We start from the raw sequence: 17,283 nt of genomic DNA, 5'->3' as shown, positions 1-17,283 counted from the left end.
TACTACCACACACTGTAAAATCTGACAAGTTGATTTTACTTAAAAAAAATAAGGGTTTGCTTTGAAAAATCTAAGTAAATATCTCTATGAGTCTTAATTTATGTTTACTTTATACCTAATTGTCGAGTTTACTTAATTTTAGTTATGTTTACTTAATTTTGTGTAGTTGTTGCAGCTCAAAAATGACAAATTTAATTAAGTCAATCATAAGTTTTAGCAACTTCATTAAACCAAGCAGGCCTAGAGTACTGTGCTATATCATCAAAACCCACCTGTTTAAAACTGCTTTCAATGTATCGTTTATTTTTTATGTATTTTAATGTATTCTATTTTATGATCTTTTTTTGACTTCTGTAAAGTATCTAAGTTTCTTGAAAAGCTCTCTACAAATAAAATGTAATTTTACTATTGTTATTATTATTAATATATATTCTGCTAGTTGCTCTGCAAACTAGTCAATCATATTTGTGTTTTCTTAAAACATGCTAACAAAACAGAACTTGTAGATTTCCTAACCTCATCATCCTCCTTGTGATGAGGAGTAATTTCACTTATCATTTTTAAATTGCAACAACTTCCCAACATTAGATAAATACAGCTACTTTTTTAACTAAAATAGATAAAAAGTTATATTCACTTTCCCTTTTCAAGGCATTCCAAGATTATTTAAAATAAGATGAACTTGTCGCATTCCTTCTGAAGCTACTACAGGGCCTGACACATTGCAGAAATGTTAGACTGTAAAAGTCCACACCCTTTTTGAGGTTGATTTAACACTATCAGATAGCCGTGCATGCTCGCCCCTTCTGATCCATATTGGAGCGACGTGTAAACAAACAACTCTTGTCATGTGCAAACAGCGGCTGATGAAACATCAAAAAATATTAACAGATTTGCTCTGTATGTTTCGCCTCGTCACCCGGCTGAGAGATGACCTCATTAGATCCAAGGAAGGACAGGAGAGTCCAATCAGATCTCTGGTCAGATTTAATGAAACTTTAACTCCGGGCAGCCACCAATCAATCACAGTGACTCTCCATTTAACAAAACGGGAGCACTTGAAGTTTAGCAGCTTCCCTCCCAGCTCCTTTCTGACTCCTTTACATGATACTCAGAGTATTTGGGGATAATTACTGATTAGCTTCCAGACAGCAGCAGCCTGTTGTTGACCAGTTGGATACAAGATAATCTCATGTTTTGAGCTCTCTCTACCCTCTAGGACCAGCCTGAGATAAGCGAGTAGGGGGCTGCGTCCAGGCGTGCAGCCGAGCATACAGTAAACATCTTTGGGTCATTTAGCATGTAGCAGACTTTCCCTGTCACACATGGCCCACACAGTTCATCACAGTGATGCAGGGGAGCAGCGGCTGCCTGACGAGTGTTTACTGCAACGCCATTTATCATCTTGAAATAAAACAAACTGGTGTTGCTAGGCACACTCAGCATGCAGCTTATGGCAGGGACGGAAAAACCCATTTAGAATCTAATCCTTCAAGATGACATTAACATGCGCCGAGTTTAAGTAGCTTATATAAACGCCCTACTGCAGCAACTGTTTGGAGTCAGTGCATTTTAGCAGGAATGTTGACAAGTCTCTCGAGGATCCCTGTGAGACCTTTTGTCACTGCAACGACTGCAATCGGTTTTTCCTAACAAACCTGGAGCTAAATTTATCCCTGCAGAGCTGAAGTCAACACAAAATGATGAAATATACCATTAGGAGATTGCTGGAACATGTTAAGAAAGAATACAGTGGCTAGTGAGAGACAGAGCAAAGGCCTGAAAATGAAATGTAAACCAGTGGTTGGCAGCAAAATACAGAGATAGAAAAGGAAAATTATTTTACGCTTTTGCTCTCCAGGTAGAGGCAGTTATCTTGTCTCAGGCCACAACGAAGAAAAAAAGGACCTTTGTGTTTCCCCACAGCCAGTAGTTTGGTAGTTAGGCAGAGAGAGACAGAGAGAGAGACAGAGAGAGAGAGAGAGAGACAGAGAGAGAGAGACAGAGAGAGAGAGAGAGAGAGAGAGAGAGAGAGACAGAGAGAGAGAGACAGAGAGAGAGAGACAGAGAGAGACAGAGAGAGAGAGAGAGACAGAGAGAGAGAGACAGAGAGAGAGACAGAGAAAGACAGAGAGAGAGAGAGAGAGACAGAGAGACAGAGAGAGCGAGACAGAGAGAGAGACAGAGAGAGAGAGAGAGACAGAGAGAGAGAGAGAGAGAGAGACAGAGAGACAGAGAGACAGAGAGAGAGAGTCACTCTGACAGGATTGCACTTCATACTCTTGGCTGTTGTGCTCCTCCTGGCTTTACGCTGTCCAAAATCATATTAAAGGGGGTTTCAATTTTACTGTTAATATCTATTTATTAAAGATATGAGGGAAAAAGGGGTCTTAGGGGAAGCATTACAAAACCTGTTTTAGCATTCAAGCCACTAACTGGGCAGGTAGGAGTACACTGGAAACACAATTTTGAGCCTTTGAAACCACAGCAAACTGGCTTGATTTCTTTCAAAAACATGGGGGAAATAGCAAGAAATTAGTAAAAACAAAAAACAAAACAGATATTACCTATATTACCTATAATGATAATAGTAATTATAAAAAACGTACAAAAGTGTGAAAAAAGGTATATATAAATATATATATACACATATAATTGTCTGGACATTTTCTCACTTTCTTGATAATATCAAATACCCCCCCCAGCTAATTTTCACATAATTTCCTTGTCACCTGTTATTTTTTATTTACTTATTTATTTTTGCAGTTTGTGGGACATCCAAACCAACTTTCTTGGGTTTCAGAGGTGTAATGCTGGTGAACGGAATCTGACAACTGCTGTCAGATGCTTTTCACCTGGGAAATGCATCAAATGTGAGAATGTAGAGGAGCATGCTGACAATAGCATTCAGCTTGAAATACCACAGTGCCTACGTATAGTCTCACAGAGCTGCTGGCATGGCTGTAGTGAGCACCACAAGACGTAATGTACACAGCAAAACAAACAAAAAAAAAACATTACAACTACAGCTAGACCTCAGTAAAAGAAGCTGCATTAGAAAACTGCACTTTAAGCCTCCTCTCTGTCAGCACTTTTCAATCTGATTATACATTTCTTATATTTATTATGTAACTTAAGCAGCAAGCGATAGCACATGTCCAGATCTGTGGGATTTTGCCTAAAAAGGCATGACATTGATAAATAAATTAATGTCATTCACCATATATGTAGTGTGCCACGAGCTCCCCATGCTGCACATTACAGTTTTATGAGGCTGTTTAAAAGCTTCTGGGTTTGAGTTTGTGCAGCAGGATTCACAAGGCCGACTCTAAACTCTTCTCTGTGTGTCTTGTATAGTATATTTATGCAGTCAGGGGGTCCTGTGGGAAGAGCCAGAATTAGCAGTGGATTTGAAAGGTCATAGAGCAGTGGGAATAGAGATCCTGTTGACGCAATCTGTCCAATCATATTTATTTCCTTTGGCCAGGGACGAATGCCTACGTCTAGACCCGCGAAACACACCAAAACAACTCGATGCCACAATATACACACGTTTATGTTTGACTGTGCCTGGTGATGGCGTTCAAACTGGTTTTATAACAGCACTGAAGTACTTCCTTTTGAGAAGAACATGTACCATGAAGCAGTACAAGATCCTAAAAAAATCTTAACAATGACAGAGAGCATATCTTAACCAGACAGAGACAAACAGCTCTGAAGAGTCACTGCCAACTTTGCTTGAGTGTGTTTTACAGCTGTTTAAACAGCAGTAAGCTGTGTCTGCTGCAGTATACGCAGTAAAAGCAGGCAGCCGGAGCCTCTGGAGGAGTTGTTTTTCACAGGCCTGTGTGGTATGCATGTGCGTCCCGGCCCACTCAGACCCACCTCATAGCTGGCTGGTTGGCATTCCTGCCTCAGTCTGTAATTATGGCTCTTCTCCAGGCCTCTCGGCTCGGCTCTCCCTGCACCGCCACACTCGGAAAGGGCGGGTCTTGCCTCTGCCGAAGGCGTTCACTTTCCACCTGGCTGTTTGGCTCAGGCTCTAATTTTAATAATAACACATCACCAGGCGAAAATGTGTCCTGACAACAACAGTTGAGGTGGGAAAAATAGCAGTATGAATTACACTTGGTGTCATGTTTCATGGATCACGGTGATCGTCGCTTTTTGCTGAACTTCAAATTATGTGATATATCACATAATTAAAGTGAATTAAAGAATCAAAGTGATTACTTTGCTTTCATCCTTCGCTCTCAGTGAGTGTGTGAAAAAGTTCCAACACTTAAAGCTGTGAAAAAGTCTACAAGCCAAACAGTGCGCAGACACACACTTGTGATCCGGCAGTGTGAAAATGAGAGCCTGGAGGAAGTTTAACTTTACATGCTCGTACAGCACATCTGTCTGCAGCTGTTCTGAGACACATGTCAGGTTAGAGTTTCTGGTCTCAGATTCAAAAGGTGTTTTCCTCTCACTTCTCTCCCATTGCTTCTACAAACCACAACAAAAATCTGCAATCTCTGTCTGAAGACACAAAATAACACAAGTGAGATGGTGGTTATATTCACTCATGTTTTGAAAATGTCACAATAAAGCTACAGTTTTCGTATCTTAAATTACATCATCTTGCGAGATTGTGGGACTTATTCCCAGGTGTGTGTTTATAGTGACATCAGTTTTATTGTGCTACATTCAGATGTCTTTCACTGGCATTTTAATCTCAGAAATCTAAAAAAACGAGTTTGATTTCTTTCAAAAACACGGGAAAAAAATATGATGAGCATCTTGGCAAGAAATGCCCCAAATGGCAAAACATAAGTAACATGTGACAAGTGAATGATCTGAAAAATTAGCTGGGGTTGATTATTATATATTTGTTTAAATACTGGTGATAAAATGTTCCATAAAACTATATTCATGATTCTCTTAATTATATAATTAAAATCATGTAACAAAAAAAAGAAAAGAAAAAAAAATTTTTTTTTAGCACTTTTTGTTTACTTTTTTATTTTTTTTTATTTATTTTTGGGTAATTTCTTACAACCTTTTACTTATTTCTAGTTACAGAAAAAAAAATCCTCATTTTTTTTGCTTATTTTCGGGTAACTTGTAGCTTGTGACTTTTTACTAATTTCTTAATTTTTTTGCACAATTTCTTGTCAAGTTGCTGGTCGCCTTCTTCCCATGTTTTTGAAGGAAATTAAGCCTATTTGCTAGGGTACCAAAGTGTTAAAAATGTAATCTCTCTCTCTTTTAAGGCTGGAGCCAAAGACTACAGAACATGTGCAAAACCTGCAGGAATTGAGCAAATATTTGCCGTTTCGTAACAAAACTTTCAGTCGCTGCTGTTAACAATGTGAACTTGTTGACGTAAACTGATGAATAATCCAAATACATTATCAGTATGTGAAAGGAAATCTCACAGAATTTCAGACAATCTACTCCATTCATGCAGCTGGGGGCACATGACATGCCTGCAGCAGAAGGATTAGGACGATCAGCTGAGTGCGACTCAATACCACATTGTTCCTCGCTGCTCACCGCTTGTTTTTCCTCCAACTCTCCTTGCAGCTTATCAGAGGAGGACAGAACCAAATCTCCACTCCCTTACGCCTGCCAAACTTCAATCAATCGCAGTCCACTTCCCACCGTAAACTGCTAACAAGCCCCTGTGCTGGTGCCAGAATGTCAAAGCCGTTTGTGGTACTTTTTTCAAGCTCTTTTGTTGTTTCGAACAAAGCTGGAGGTGCGTTTTGTAAATACAGCTCTTGTTCGGGACAAATCAACACAATGAACGGCAATTAAGAAAATCAGCTCTTGGCTTGAGATTACAGAGAGCACACTGCTGCCTTTGTTCACAGGTCACATCTGTATTTGAGTGACAAAAGGCAGCCACACAGCTGTATCAGAGAGAAGGGTGAGTGCCAGCCTGAACTCATCCTCTATTCAGGCTCTCATTGTCTCTGCTGCATGCTGATAAAAAACAGCACACACTATGCAGACACATCTCATCCACTCCATCAAAGGCTGATGTGGCAGTCTGCACAGCAAACACGCAGGTCCATGTCAAAACAACCAAACTGAATATATATAATATATATTATTATATATATAATATATAGTATTGGATATGTGGCTGCTAACTTCTCTGCTGACCAACACAATCAAGTGAAATGTTTGCAGGAATGCATAGGTGTAGAGGGAAAAGTAGCAGAGGACTTTTTTTTTCGACAAAACTTAAAGGCATATTTCACCAATTTCCAACCAGTTTTTGCAACAGAGCCTTCTCTATAGCCCTCCCTCTGGAACTCTCCCACAACACATTCATGACTGTAAAGACCTCTTCCAGTTCCAAACACTTATTAAAACCCACCTGTTCAAAATTGCTTTTAATGTGTAACTAATGTCATATGAACTTTAAAGTTGTGTGTATTTTATTGTAGGGGTCAACAGATTGTCGGCCTGGTCGATTATTGGGACCGATATTTGGCTTTTTGCCAATTATCTGTGTAGGTGTTTTATTTTAATGATCGCTTTGCAAAGTAAGTATTAGCAAGGGAGGAACCTTTACTTTGTAAAACCTAAGGGAGCCATTTTCATTTATTCATTTTTATGTAAATTGTCAATTGAGTCTCAAAGGGTAATACCCACACAACTTGATTTTTTAAATATTTTGATAATATATTTGTTAAAAAAAGTATACATCTAGGCCTGAAAAAGTTAATATCACAGCATTAACACATTGCTCCTTTATGAGCACAGTCACATATTTCACTGGGTGGTTCTTCTTGTGAAAAATCTGATACGGATTCACAGAAAAAGCCACAGAAGTGAAAATCCTCCATGTCTTAATGAGCCAAGCAATAAAGCTACCTTCTGCATACTGAAAATGCAAAATGTACACATCACAGCAAATACATATCCCTAAACAGCCATTGTGTATTCAGAACTTTGCACAGAAAGCACTTTGAATGCACCTTTAAACCTCAAAGAAGCCACATCAGCAGCATCTCGCCTTTGAGAAGAGGATTGAGAGAAGCACAGACATTTAACCCGCATCTGGCATCTTTGCCATTGATACGGCTGTAATGGAGATTAAAAAGCTCCCAAGATGTGCTCACCTGGCACTCACGTGAACAGACCTGTGCTCCGAACAAAGGACATGGTGAGCAGCATATATACTGTGTTGACTCAAAGAGTGCAAACATTGCACCTGATGAACAAACACGGTCACGGCAGTCTTTAGGCTGCACCAGCTTTAATTGCCCTGGGAAATCAGTGTGCTGCACCAAATAGATTTTTAATTTCCAGTGTGATAATCATCTCTTTCCTTGAACACTGCTTATCTTGAGCAGTGATATATAATTCAGCTGAAGATTCCATCTTCAGCACCTTTGGCAATCTGACTTTGATTTTTTACCCTTTTTTCTCAAGTGCTTAGGTACAAGTTGGGTTTTGATCATTTTGTTTTATGAATGTGGCTCACCTATATAGAGCGATGAGTCTTTCTTTTTCACGTGATCATCAATGTAGGACACCCCCAGGGGCTGCACCGGTGTGGCTCCGATCCCCAGCAGCACCTGGGCTCCGATCAGCAGCAGGTACATCATGTTGGTGTTGGCCCTGTTGTTGCAAACCTTGTTCTCAGCCTCCTGAGCGTCTATGCTGCTGGTGTTGGAGCAAACATCCCGACCCACATCAGTCCTCCACATTTCCCCGATCTCATACTGATTAGTTAGAAACTCAGGCAGAGCTGAGAGAAGGGCGCCGAGTGCCATGACGATGCCCCCACAGCCGATGAGACGGGGCCGATGTGCTTTGGCCCCAAAGTAGCTGACAAACAAGATCAGAGCCAGGTTGCCTATCTCGAAGCTGCTGGCTATCACTCCAACATCAGCGCTCTGAAGGTTGAACCGCCGCTCCAGGGTGGTCAGCACGCTCACCTGAAACCAACAGGACACAGAGTCAGAGAGATGGAGTGATGCTGAATGAAGCAAAGAAGCGGCACAAATATAAAAGCAAAGATGTGTATGTCTAACGTCACTCACTGTAAGAAACTTCATTAATTAATATATCAGATGGAGTCTAATTAGCATTTTAACTCTTAAGCTATGTGCACACACACAAACTTCTGTGCTCAATGGACTCATTGCTTACAGTGTGAACTGTTACCGTCCTTAAGTGTCCAGTATGCGCAAAAGAAGAATAACAAACACGTCATACACAGTAGGCTGTTGTATGGGAATAAACATGGAGGACACTGACGTCAGCATTTATGGTTTGTTGTTTCCCACAGAATTACATCTCAGAGTTCATCAACTCAGAATTTGTTAAACCTGCTTTCTGGAACGGACGCCTGATCAGCCAGGTGTAAATGCCCATGGCCCATGGATCAGATTTTATCATTCAGGTATAGATTATATATTAATAGCAGGTGTAAATGGGAACCATATTCTTGTAGAAATCGTTTGTGTTTTTGTCATCAGTTTCAAACAGAGCCTTTCCACTGGAATATCCTGAATAACATACACTTCAGATGTTCCACACTGTGGCTCCTCCCTGGAAACAGGCCTCTGTTTCTGATTAGCCGGCACAGCAACATTTAGCTTCAGTGAGAACAGCTCATCACAAGCTTCGCTCTCTTTCACCAGCTGTCATCCACACAAGAGCCAGAGCCCACCAGCACTTTCCAGCTGAAGCAAACGCAGCCAAATGCTCTTGTATCCCAGTTTTGTTTCCTATCTGTAGTTTATATAATGTAAGATTAAATTTAGACACAAAGCTTATCATGATATTTCATAGACTTTGTAATGAATCTGTTGTGAAGCAGAGAGAAAGGCTGTGTTTGCTCATGTGGGAACATTCTCTCTGTGCCATGTGAACCACAGTGTCACATTTAAACAGTTATGAAGCTATTTTCAGATCTGTCCCAAACTGTCCTTGAAAGGGCATCACAATTTTCCATTTCCCCCAAAGGGCTCTGTTAAAGAGTTTTGACTGAGCTGAAAAAAAGAAAAAAAAAAAGGGAATAAAGGAACCTGCCAACACAAACATCCCCTTCTGAAAAAAGTGCCTTTACTGCATGATGAATCAAGCTGTGGTTTTGCATTGGAAAATGTTTCCATCAAATGCTCAGTTATGCTCTGTTAATGTACACATTTGATTTGGATCGGACCAAAATGAGTTCAAACATTGAAATGACCTTTGAGTCTCCAGAAGTGAACTCTCTTTGTCTTGACATTTAAGTATCCTGCGACATATAAAAGAAGTACTTTACAGCTAAGAAAAATGGGCTTTCTATGCAGACCAAAACACTTTAAAAAATTGTGCCACATAAATAGAGAAAAAGAGAAAAAGAGATGTTGCATTTGCTTTTGCTCAAGAGGCAGAAAACCTACATTTACCAGAATGCACTGTGCCGTACCAGACAAATAAATGTTCCCATTGGTGGATGACGTAATTTGACTTTTCTGTCCAGAAACAATATAGTGCCTGCCTGGTGACAAAAATCTTGTGTTATAGTGAACCCTTTGAAACCTGGATTGGCATCAGTTTTCTTGTGCTGCATTCAGATGCCCTCAGAGATGGTTTAATTCTTTGAAACCTGAGCAAATTGGTTTAATTTCTCTTGAAAACATGGGGGAAAAAACAAAGTGAGCAACGGCAAGAAATGTCTCACAAACTGCAAAAAATTAATTTTTTTCTTATTTCTTCTTATCTTTTCTTTTGTCACTGTGCAAAGCTTTAACTCAGGAGCAGATGAGATGTCAGCTATAATAAACAGCGTGCAGCCTGCTTGCGCTGTCATCACAGTTGGGAAAAAAAAGTCATCCTCTGTGACTCTTCTGAAGCAGAAGTGACAGCAGGTCGTTGCTGCAGCTGCTGTGAACAAGGCTGCAGTGACTCCTTCACCACACATCAAAGCACGGGGAGCGTGATTGTTGGGAGCGGTTCGTGCTGGAGTCCTTTCTGTGACGTTGAGTGGATAGAAAACTTCAGACTGAGTCATGACGTCCCTGCCCCTCGGGTGGCTCTTTCTCACACGATGCTAACACACCGCACAGGCTGCATTTCTGCCTGACCGGCTCCACCCAGCTGTGATGTGATCGCAACATTGTCTCATGACGCTGTAGGTTTAGCTCTAAACAAACAGTAGGCTTTGTTACATTAACCCTTAAATTAAGCAAATTGAAATCACAAATATTAAAAATGCTTAATGACACACATCAATCAAAATAACAAAACTCCCATTTATTGCAAAAAAAGTTTTTATGCTTGCATGAGGTGGTATTTCAGGCGATTTGAAAAGCTATATTTTGTAAAACTGCAATGGAAACACTTTTTGGGCTTTTCTAGCTCACAAGATGCTATAGCTATGTGCTTGTCAGTAGGAACTGACTCCCTCATGATGCAGCAGGAGCTACAAGAGCTGTTATTGCATCACATAACTCTTCAAAAGCTGGGCGGATCATCAGGAAGTTTTAAATCCAAAATCCCTCTGTGAAATCATGGACATAACACGCCTGTGTGTCCTTGGATTGGAAATAATGACGGCTAGTGCGGTGACTGCAATAGAAATAAAACTGTTATGAACATCCATCACCATGCTTCTTAAAATGTTATCGCCTGAGGAGAGGTCACAGAACATCATTCAATGGAAATACAGTCATCTCGCAATGGTGTTTTAATGACATTTCCAAAATATCCCTTGAGTTTTGCACAAATTTTTAATAGAAATCCACCAAACGACACTGCAACAAAGTGAAGTAAAGGTAGCAGAAGCCACATCTCATCCTGTTACAGGAGGCGTGAGCGAGCCGAGTGACGGACAGCTCCTGCTCTCAACTCAGCAGTGGAAACACTCTGGATGATTTAAGCCCTCATCTCCAGGTTCAACATGTTTATACACTTCCACTGTGACTTAAACAGGCAGCCTTCCAGGAGGATTACCGCCAGAATAAATTATATAGGAAAAATTGCACACTGGTCAGTGGTTACAGCCACATTTTCTCCAGATTACTTTAACTGTGGAAATGTTTAATCTGTTGCATGGCAACAAAACAAACCTCGTCACGTTGTGTGACAGCCCGTCACCCAACAGAAGAACGAGTCTTGTCTGAGCACGAGAAATCTCAACTTCCACAGACTTTTTTCAGGATTTACTGACAGAGGCTGTATTATTAGCAAGCAGCAAAAAAGCAGCTAAATGCTGACTTTCCCTTCAGCACATTAGGGTTTAGCACTGACGTCAAAGTGCTGAAATGGTGCTATTTGTGAATGCACAGCAGCTGTTTTTAAGTGAAGCCTCGGCTATTTGGAATCATTTACATTCAGTTTTATGACGAGTAACCCACTGAAGGTTGACTGAAGGTTAACTAAAGGTACTTTAACTGCTCTGAATGAGCTGTTTTTTTTAAGAGTTGTATTTAATGGTGGCTAAAATAAGATCCATCTACAATAGTGCTGCACAAAAGATTGTTAATGTGATGTCACGTCTGCACACTTACTTTTTTTCTCAATGTACGCCATTTCTTGATAGTGTTGAACCTACGTGATGCGCATATAATTATTCTCCCTCAACTTGAGCGGTAAACACATGGCAAGAGACTGTGATACTACTCTTTGAATTTTGGTATAATTACTCTCTCTGCAGGTACTCAGGCTGTGCGATCTGATGAAATATATTGTCTAAAAATATGTCTATCATTTCATATTATGCTATATTGTTGATTTCATTTACGTTGTCTGATCACACTTTATGTCCATCCTTGTGACCGAGGGGGCATCTACACAATGCACGGCACTAAAACAAACGAACATGGAGGATCTGCAAAGCGATACTGAACGAGGGGATTCAGCACAAGACGCTGGCACCGATCGGCCTACTCAAAACGAGGAGGAGCTCGTACCCAAAAGAGGGGCTACCTCTATGTTTGGATGTGGTTTGGGTATGAAGGGTCAGACGCAGAACTAGGGGTGGCTAAATATATGAATACACTCGATGTATCGGGGCTTGTTCCAGGTGCGATGTGGAGCCTCTCTCTCTCTCACAGATACACAAAAAGCAGAAGAACACTTCCAGCCTGATACAATAAAGCACCATGGGTTCCGCTTTGATTTATTTTAGCAATACTTAATTTAACTTTATACTTTACTTTATTTAACATTATAAATATACATATAAAGTAGTTTATGTTACTTTATATATGGCAGTAGCTTCTTTATTTATAACTGCAGTTCTTTTAATAATTTTGCATTTTAGTAGTTTACAGTAGTTAAGAGGAGATTTTAAAATATTGAGATATATATCGTTTAGCACGATATAACCTAAAAATAATGAAATATAATTTTACAACCATATCGCCCAGCCCTATCCGTAGGCACTATTTTGTCTAATTCGCTCGATGTTGTTAACTCTGAGGTATGACACAGAGATCTCGCCGTTAGGCAGGGTCCAACAATAAGGACTGCACCACGGCCCGGGCCACTAAGAAGCTTTGTCCGGCCAATAAATTCATCAGTCAGTTTCCCTTTTGAGTGTGTGCAAAAAACTGTAAGCAAGCGAGTGATGTTACTTCGTCTGCTCTACTTTCAAAGACTTCCTTCTGCTGTGCCTGTGTCTGTCTACACACCAGGAGAGTGCAGGCATGTTTACTTCACAGATGACATGGCAGTGGGTCCATAAACAACATTTGAATTGAAATGCAAAAAACAAGAAAACCAAGAAAAAAAAACGTTTATTGGAGAAAACATATGACTGGTTTGAGAATGATGGTTTGTGTTACAGGTGTAGTGTAGCTCCTTTGGGGAGTAGCTCAGTGCAGAGTGAGTGAGTGGTTAAGTGAGAGAGAGTGGCAGTGGATGAGCTCAGAGTAAACAGCTGCTGGCAATCGGAGCAAAGAAGACGTGAACATTAAAGTTGTCAAGTGGTCTTAAATGTACAGTGAAGGTCTCCGTTTGTCCATGCCTAAAAACTGCAGCTCCTCAAGGACCCTTGAATATCTGATCATTTACTGCAACTAATATCGCTATCACGATAATCAGCATTATAGCTGTTTCCTCATACTATTCAGCCCTTATCTATAGCATCAGCCATTTGCACACAGTGGTTTTTTTTGTTTTTTTTACTTTTTCATTTTCTATATCTTCAGCATCCATCTTTAAGTTATTTTTGAGCACACTGGCAAAGCTTACACATCTTTTAATCAGTTAGTGCATGTGGAAAATGCTTCACTTACAGTAAAGAAGCCCCCTGTTCTTTTTTAAAAAGCACTCGTCACTTTGGATTTTTAAACTTTAACCACTTTCTCAAGGGCAACTGACTTTAGGCTCTCTGTTAATGGCTACACCTGTGTATGTTTTGATTTATGTCTGTATATTAACCCTTTGAGACCTGAGCAAATGGTTTATTTAAAAAACATCAGAAGGCGACGATCAACTTATAAAGAAATTGCCCAAAAAAATAGTAAGAAATTATTGAAGAGTTACAAGAAAATCACTTGAAAATAAGCAACAAAAAAGTATAAAAATAAATTAAAAAAAGAAAGAAAATGACAGTGCTTTAAAAATTGGACTCATATCTTTTCTTTTTTTCTGTAAGATAATTTTAAATATATAATTAGGAGAATTATAAATATAATTTCCTGAACATTTCCATCCTTTTTTTTGGTAATATCTTACATTTCCCACCAGCTAATTTTCAGATCATTGTTTGTCACCGGTTAGTAACTTTTTGTTTCTTTATAGTTTTCAGTACATTTCTTGCCAAGTTGCTTATTATGTTTTTTCCTTTGTTTTTTTTTCTTCTTCTCTGGTTTCAGAGGTTTAAACGCCAGTAAAAGGCATCTGAATGCAGCATGAGAAAGCTGAAGGGTTAACTTGAATTATTTGACATCTCTGCATGAATTAAATAAATAAATAGAATGACTTAATAAGTGATATATGACCCACTACATGCGCCTTATTGGAACATTGCTATTAATGCTATGCTGTAATATGGTTTTAAAATGACAGTAATGTTCTCTTAAACTGTTGGAGGGCTTCTGCTTCCTTACAGCGCTCGGCTGATTCAGTGAGACTGTAGTCTGACAGGTTTGCTCAGCTGAGACGAGCACACTGCAAGTTCAGGTGTTAGCTGCACTTTGTAGCTTCAGCCCTTAAGTGTCACACTTGGTTCTTATCAGGCAGGTGTTACTGTCACCGATCTCACTTGCAAACATAGAAGTCACAAACAGAGTTTCTCAGGGCGTAATATACTATAGCAATCACAAATCTGATGGAGTTACTGGAGAACATGAAACATGAAAGAAAAAATAATCCGCAAATATGGTGTTAATCATTTAATCATTGCAGTCACTCCTCAAGCCAGATGTGTAACATTTGCTGGTTCCAGCATCTTACATGTGAAAAAAATTCTTTTTTTCTGTGTCATTTATGATAAATGAGGAGTCTCTGGATTGTTGGTTGGAAAAAAAGAGCAAACTGAAGATGTGACTTCAGGCTCTGGGAAATTATAGACACCTTTTACAATATTTTAAACTGAACTTTAACTGAATAGCCTTCACCATTGATCCAATAATGGTAAAAATAATCAGCAGATTAGTCAACAATAAAAAGTTGCAGTTGCAGTTAGTTGCAGTCCTATTGAAGATATCATTTTGGGTTCTGAGTAGCAGTGATTGGCATCTACTTTTTATGAAGAAAATGACTAATCAATTAATCTATATAATCTGCCAATTAGTCACCAATGAAAGTTAACCATTAACAGTCATAAAGTCCATCAGATCAACTGCTCAGCAACTGCTGAAAGTAAGTGTTTATAAAATTATTTACATCAGATTTAAACCTTTGATCATAAGAGGCCAATTATTGGCTCCCATCACTTTAACAAAAATCGTAAAAATAGCAATTCTGTGAAGTGAGGAAAAACCCCAATTTAATTAGGAAACAGTGACACTCAAATCAGTACTGGTGTGTTATTTCCTTGCGCAGGTCGACAGTGTGTGCTCACTTGCAGTCGTGCTTGCTAAATCGGGACACCCAGCATGCCGCTAAGTGTCTTGTACAGTAAGCAGCTCAAAGAAAGCAAAGGGGGCCATGATAGTTGAGTTTTGTCCCTTTGCTGCCAGCAAAGCGCTCTTAAGTCCCATCATCCAATCAGAGATATCACAGCAGCTCATGTGGGTCGACACCAATTCACCAACTTGTCACTGAACCAGTTACCTAATGTCCTGCGTACAGCATGTGAATAGAGCTCCTTGTAATTAGCTCTGTTGTGCTGATGAACTAAAGTAGGCCAGAGAGCATCATTAGGTTTTTGTGAGTCAGTGACTCCAACCTCACCTAGTTTATTGTCCAAACTATTTGAACAGGTGTCCAAAACTAAAAGAAGAACTGCCTGTTTTATCACAAATGAACGATAAAGAGGAAGTCCTCTTCAGGAAATCATCCAAACTGAGTTGCACCAGCGTCCTGCTGTCACCGCTCTGAGCTGCAGGATGCTCGGTGCCCAGCATGTCCACTAACAGAGAAGATAAGATGTTCCACTCCAAATATGGCCATGGCATTCAGGGGGTTTAGAGTCTATTAATTGTGAGCAAGCCGAGGAAGCGGTGTGATTGTGGGAGAATAAACATAATGTCAAAACTAAATGTTCACAGTGGGTTGCCTGAGGCTGTGCAGCTCCTCTGGGACACTTTGAGGAAAATTTTTGGAGTACTCAGGGAGCTTTGTCCCACAAAATCTATATTAGAGTCTCTGTACGAGTTCTGATGTTCTCTTTGCATCACAAAGATACACATTTTGAGGTTTTATAAAAATAATATCTAAAACCTTAGTGCTTAGGCTACTGCCATGGTTTGGTATGATTAATAACAAAAGTGAAAGAGTGAGTAAAACTAAAAACAAACAAACAAAAAAAACACAGGAAGTATGAGGGATGGGAGGGGATCCTTGACCTTGAATGACATTTTGGTTAAAATCAGCCAATTACTGACTTCCTAAACATGATAAGACCTTGTTATAAATGCTAAGCAGAGCTTTCAGCCTTAAGTTACTGCTGCAAGCTTAAAAAGGGGGCTTAGTTTGAATTGTGACACATTGAGATAACCTAAAAAACTATAACATCCAGAGGACAGCTGAACAGCATGAAATCTGTCCTGCAGGCTTTACTTTACTGTGCAGGACAGAGAGCTTTCCACGTCCTGTCACGGCTCTACTACGTGCTTTGGTCCAAAAGCATGCAAAGCAGCAAAATCCCCAAAATGCAAAGAACAGGAAAACAAAAGTGTGCTGTGACCCACAGCAGCAGCCTCAGTGAGTGTGTGTGAGGTTGTGTTGCACTCACCAGGTATGCTCCGACGGTGCCCTGAGCCAACATGAGGGCGCATTCCGATATCAAGAATATCTTGATATTTGAGAAGCACGAGGAGTTTTTTCGGAGGCTATCTCCTTCCAGCATGTTCCCGCCGCTTCGGTCCGAGTCCCGGTGCTTCTTCACCTGCATCCTCCACTTACTTTACCCACACAGCACTGCGAGAAACCAAAAACACGCAGGAGAATGACCGCAGGAAGACACTGGCAGGTACAGCGTTTCGCTTCTCTCTCTCTCTCTCTCTCTGAAGACTACATTCGCGGCGCTCCTCCGTGTCGCTGTTTGTCTCCGGATTCAATAACGTGTCCTCATACATGTGACAAGCCACGAAACAGACATCCAAACTCTCCGCTGGGCTCTCTGCGCTTAAACATTGCCTCGTCGTCGACGAGCAGGAACATGTGAACTCCCTGAAGGTGTTCGCAAAGGCACAAGTGAAGCACGCGCGCGCAAATCTCTGTCACATAGCATGTTTCCGTCGCGAGCTTTTTTTTTTTTTTTTTTTTTAGGTTTTTCAGCAGCAGGTAAGAGGTCCTGTTCGCAGTCTTCTCTAACTCCTGCCGCTCCGGACTGTCATGGTCCTTCACGCACAATGACTGCGCTCTGTCTGCGCTCTCACCTCCCTCTCTCCTCCTCTGTCAGCACATGCAAGGCTCTAGAGGCGCTGTGTAGCAGCATCACAAGTCTACTCAACTTCCCTCTCACTTGAAAAATCACTACAGTAGTCCTGTGGGGCCCCGTGTGTGTGGTGTTTAAAGTGACTCACTGCCATTTTCTGATGTATAATTTCACCACAATAAACCTGCAGGGATTATGTCTGCGGTGCTGATTGGCATGTTTGTTGAGCCTCAGGGCTGCGAACTAAGGATTATTATAGCGCTGAAACTAGCTGAGGCTAGTCCATATACTGATTG

At 40.4% G+C, this 17,283-nt stretch overlaps 1 protein-coding gene across 1 annotated transcript in view; it reads right to left on the bottom strand.

Annotated features, from left to right (window-relative positions):
• The window catches only part of slco3a1a (solute carrier organic anion transporter family member 3A1a), a 50,278-nt gene extending 33,263 nt beyond the window's left edge, over nucleotides 1-17,015 (bottom strand). The window contains exons 1-2 of the mRNA XM_042496342.2: nucleotides 16,343-17,015; nucleotides 7,484-7,940 (exon numbers count right to left, since the gene is read on the bottom strand). Of these exons, the coding sequence (XP_042352276.1) occupies nucleotides 7,484-7,940; nucleotides 16,343-16,501 (616 nt within the window). The 5' untranslated portion in view covers nucleotides 16,502-17,015. The remainder of the gene's footprint in view (nucleotides 1-7,483; nucleotides 7,941-16,342) is intronic.
• Nucleotides 17,016-17,283: the final 268 nt, after the last annotated feature.

Source organism: Plectropomus leopardus, chromosome 7 (assembly GCF_026936395.1).
Source record: "Plectropomus leopardus strain MGB_pleo_1.0 chromosome 7, ASM2693639v1, whole genome shotgun sequence".
Lineage (NCBI taxonomy): Eukaryota > Metazoa > Chordata > Actinopteri > Perciformes > Serranidae > Plectropomus > Plectropomus leopardus.
The sequence above is the reverse complement of the archived record's forward strand: the minus strand, read 5'-3'. Positions and strand labels throughout refer to the sequence as shown.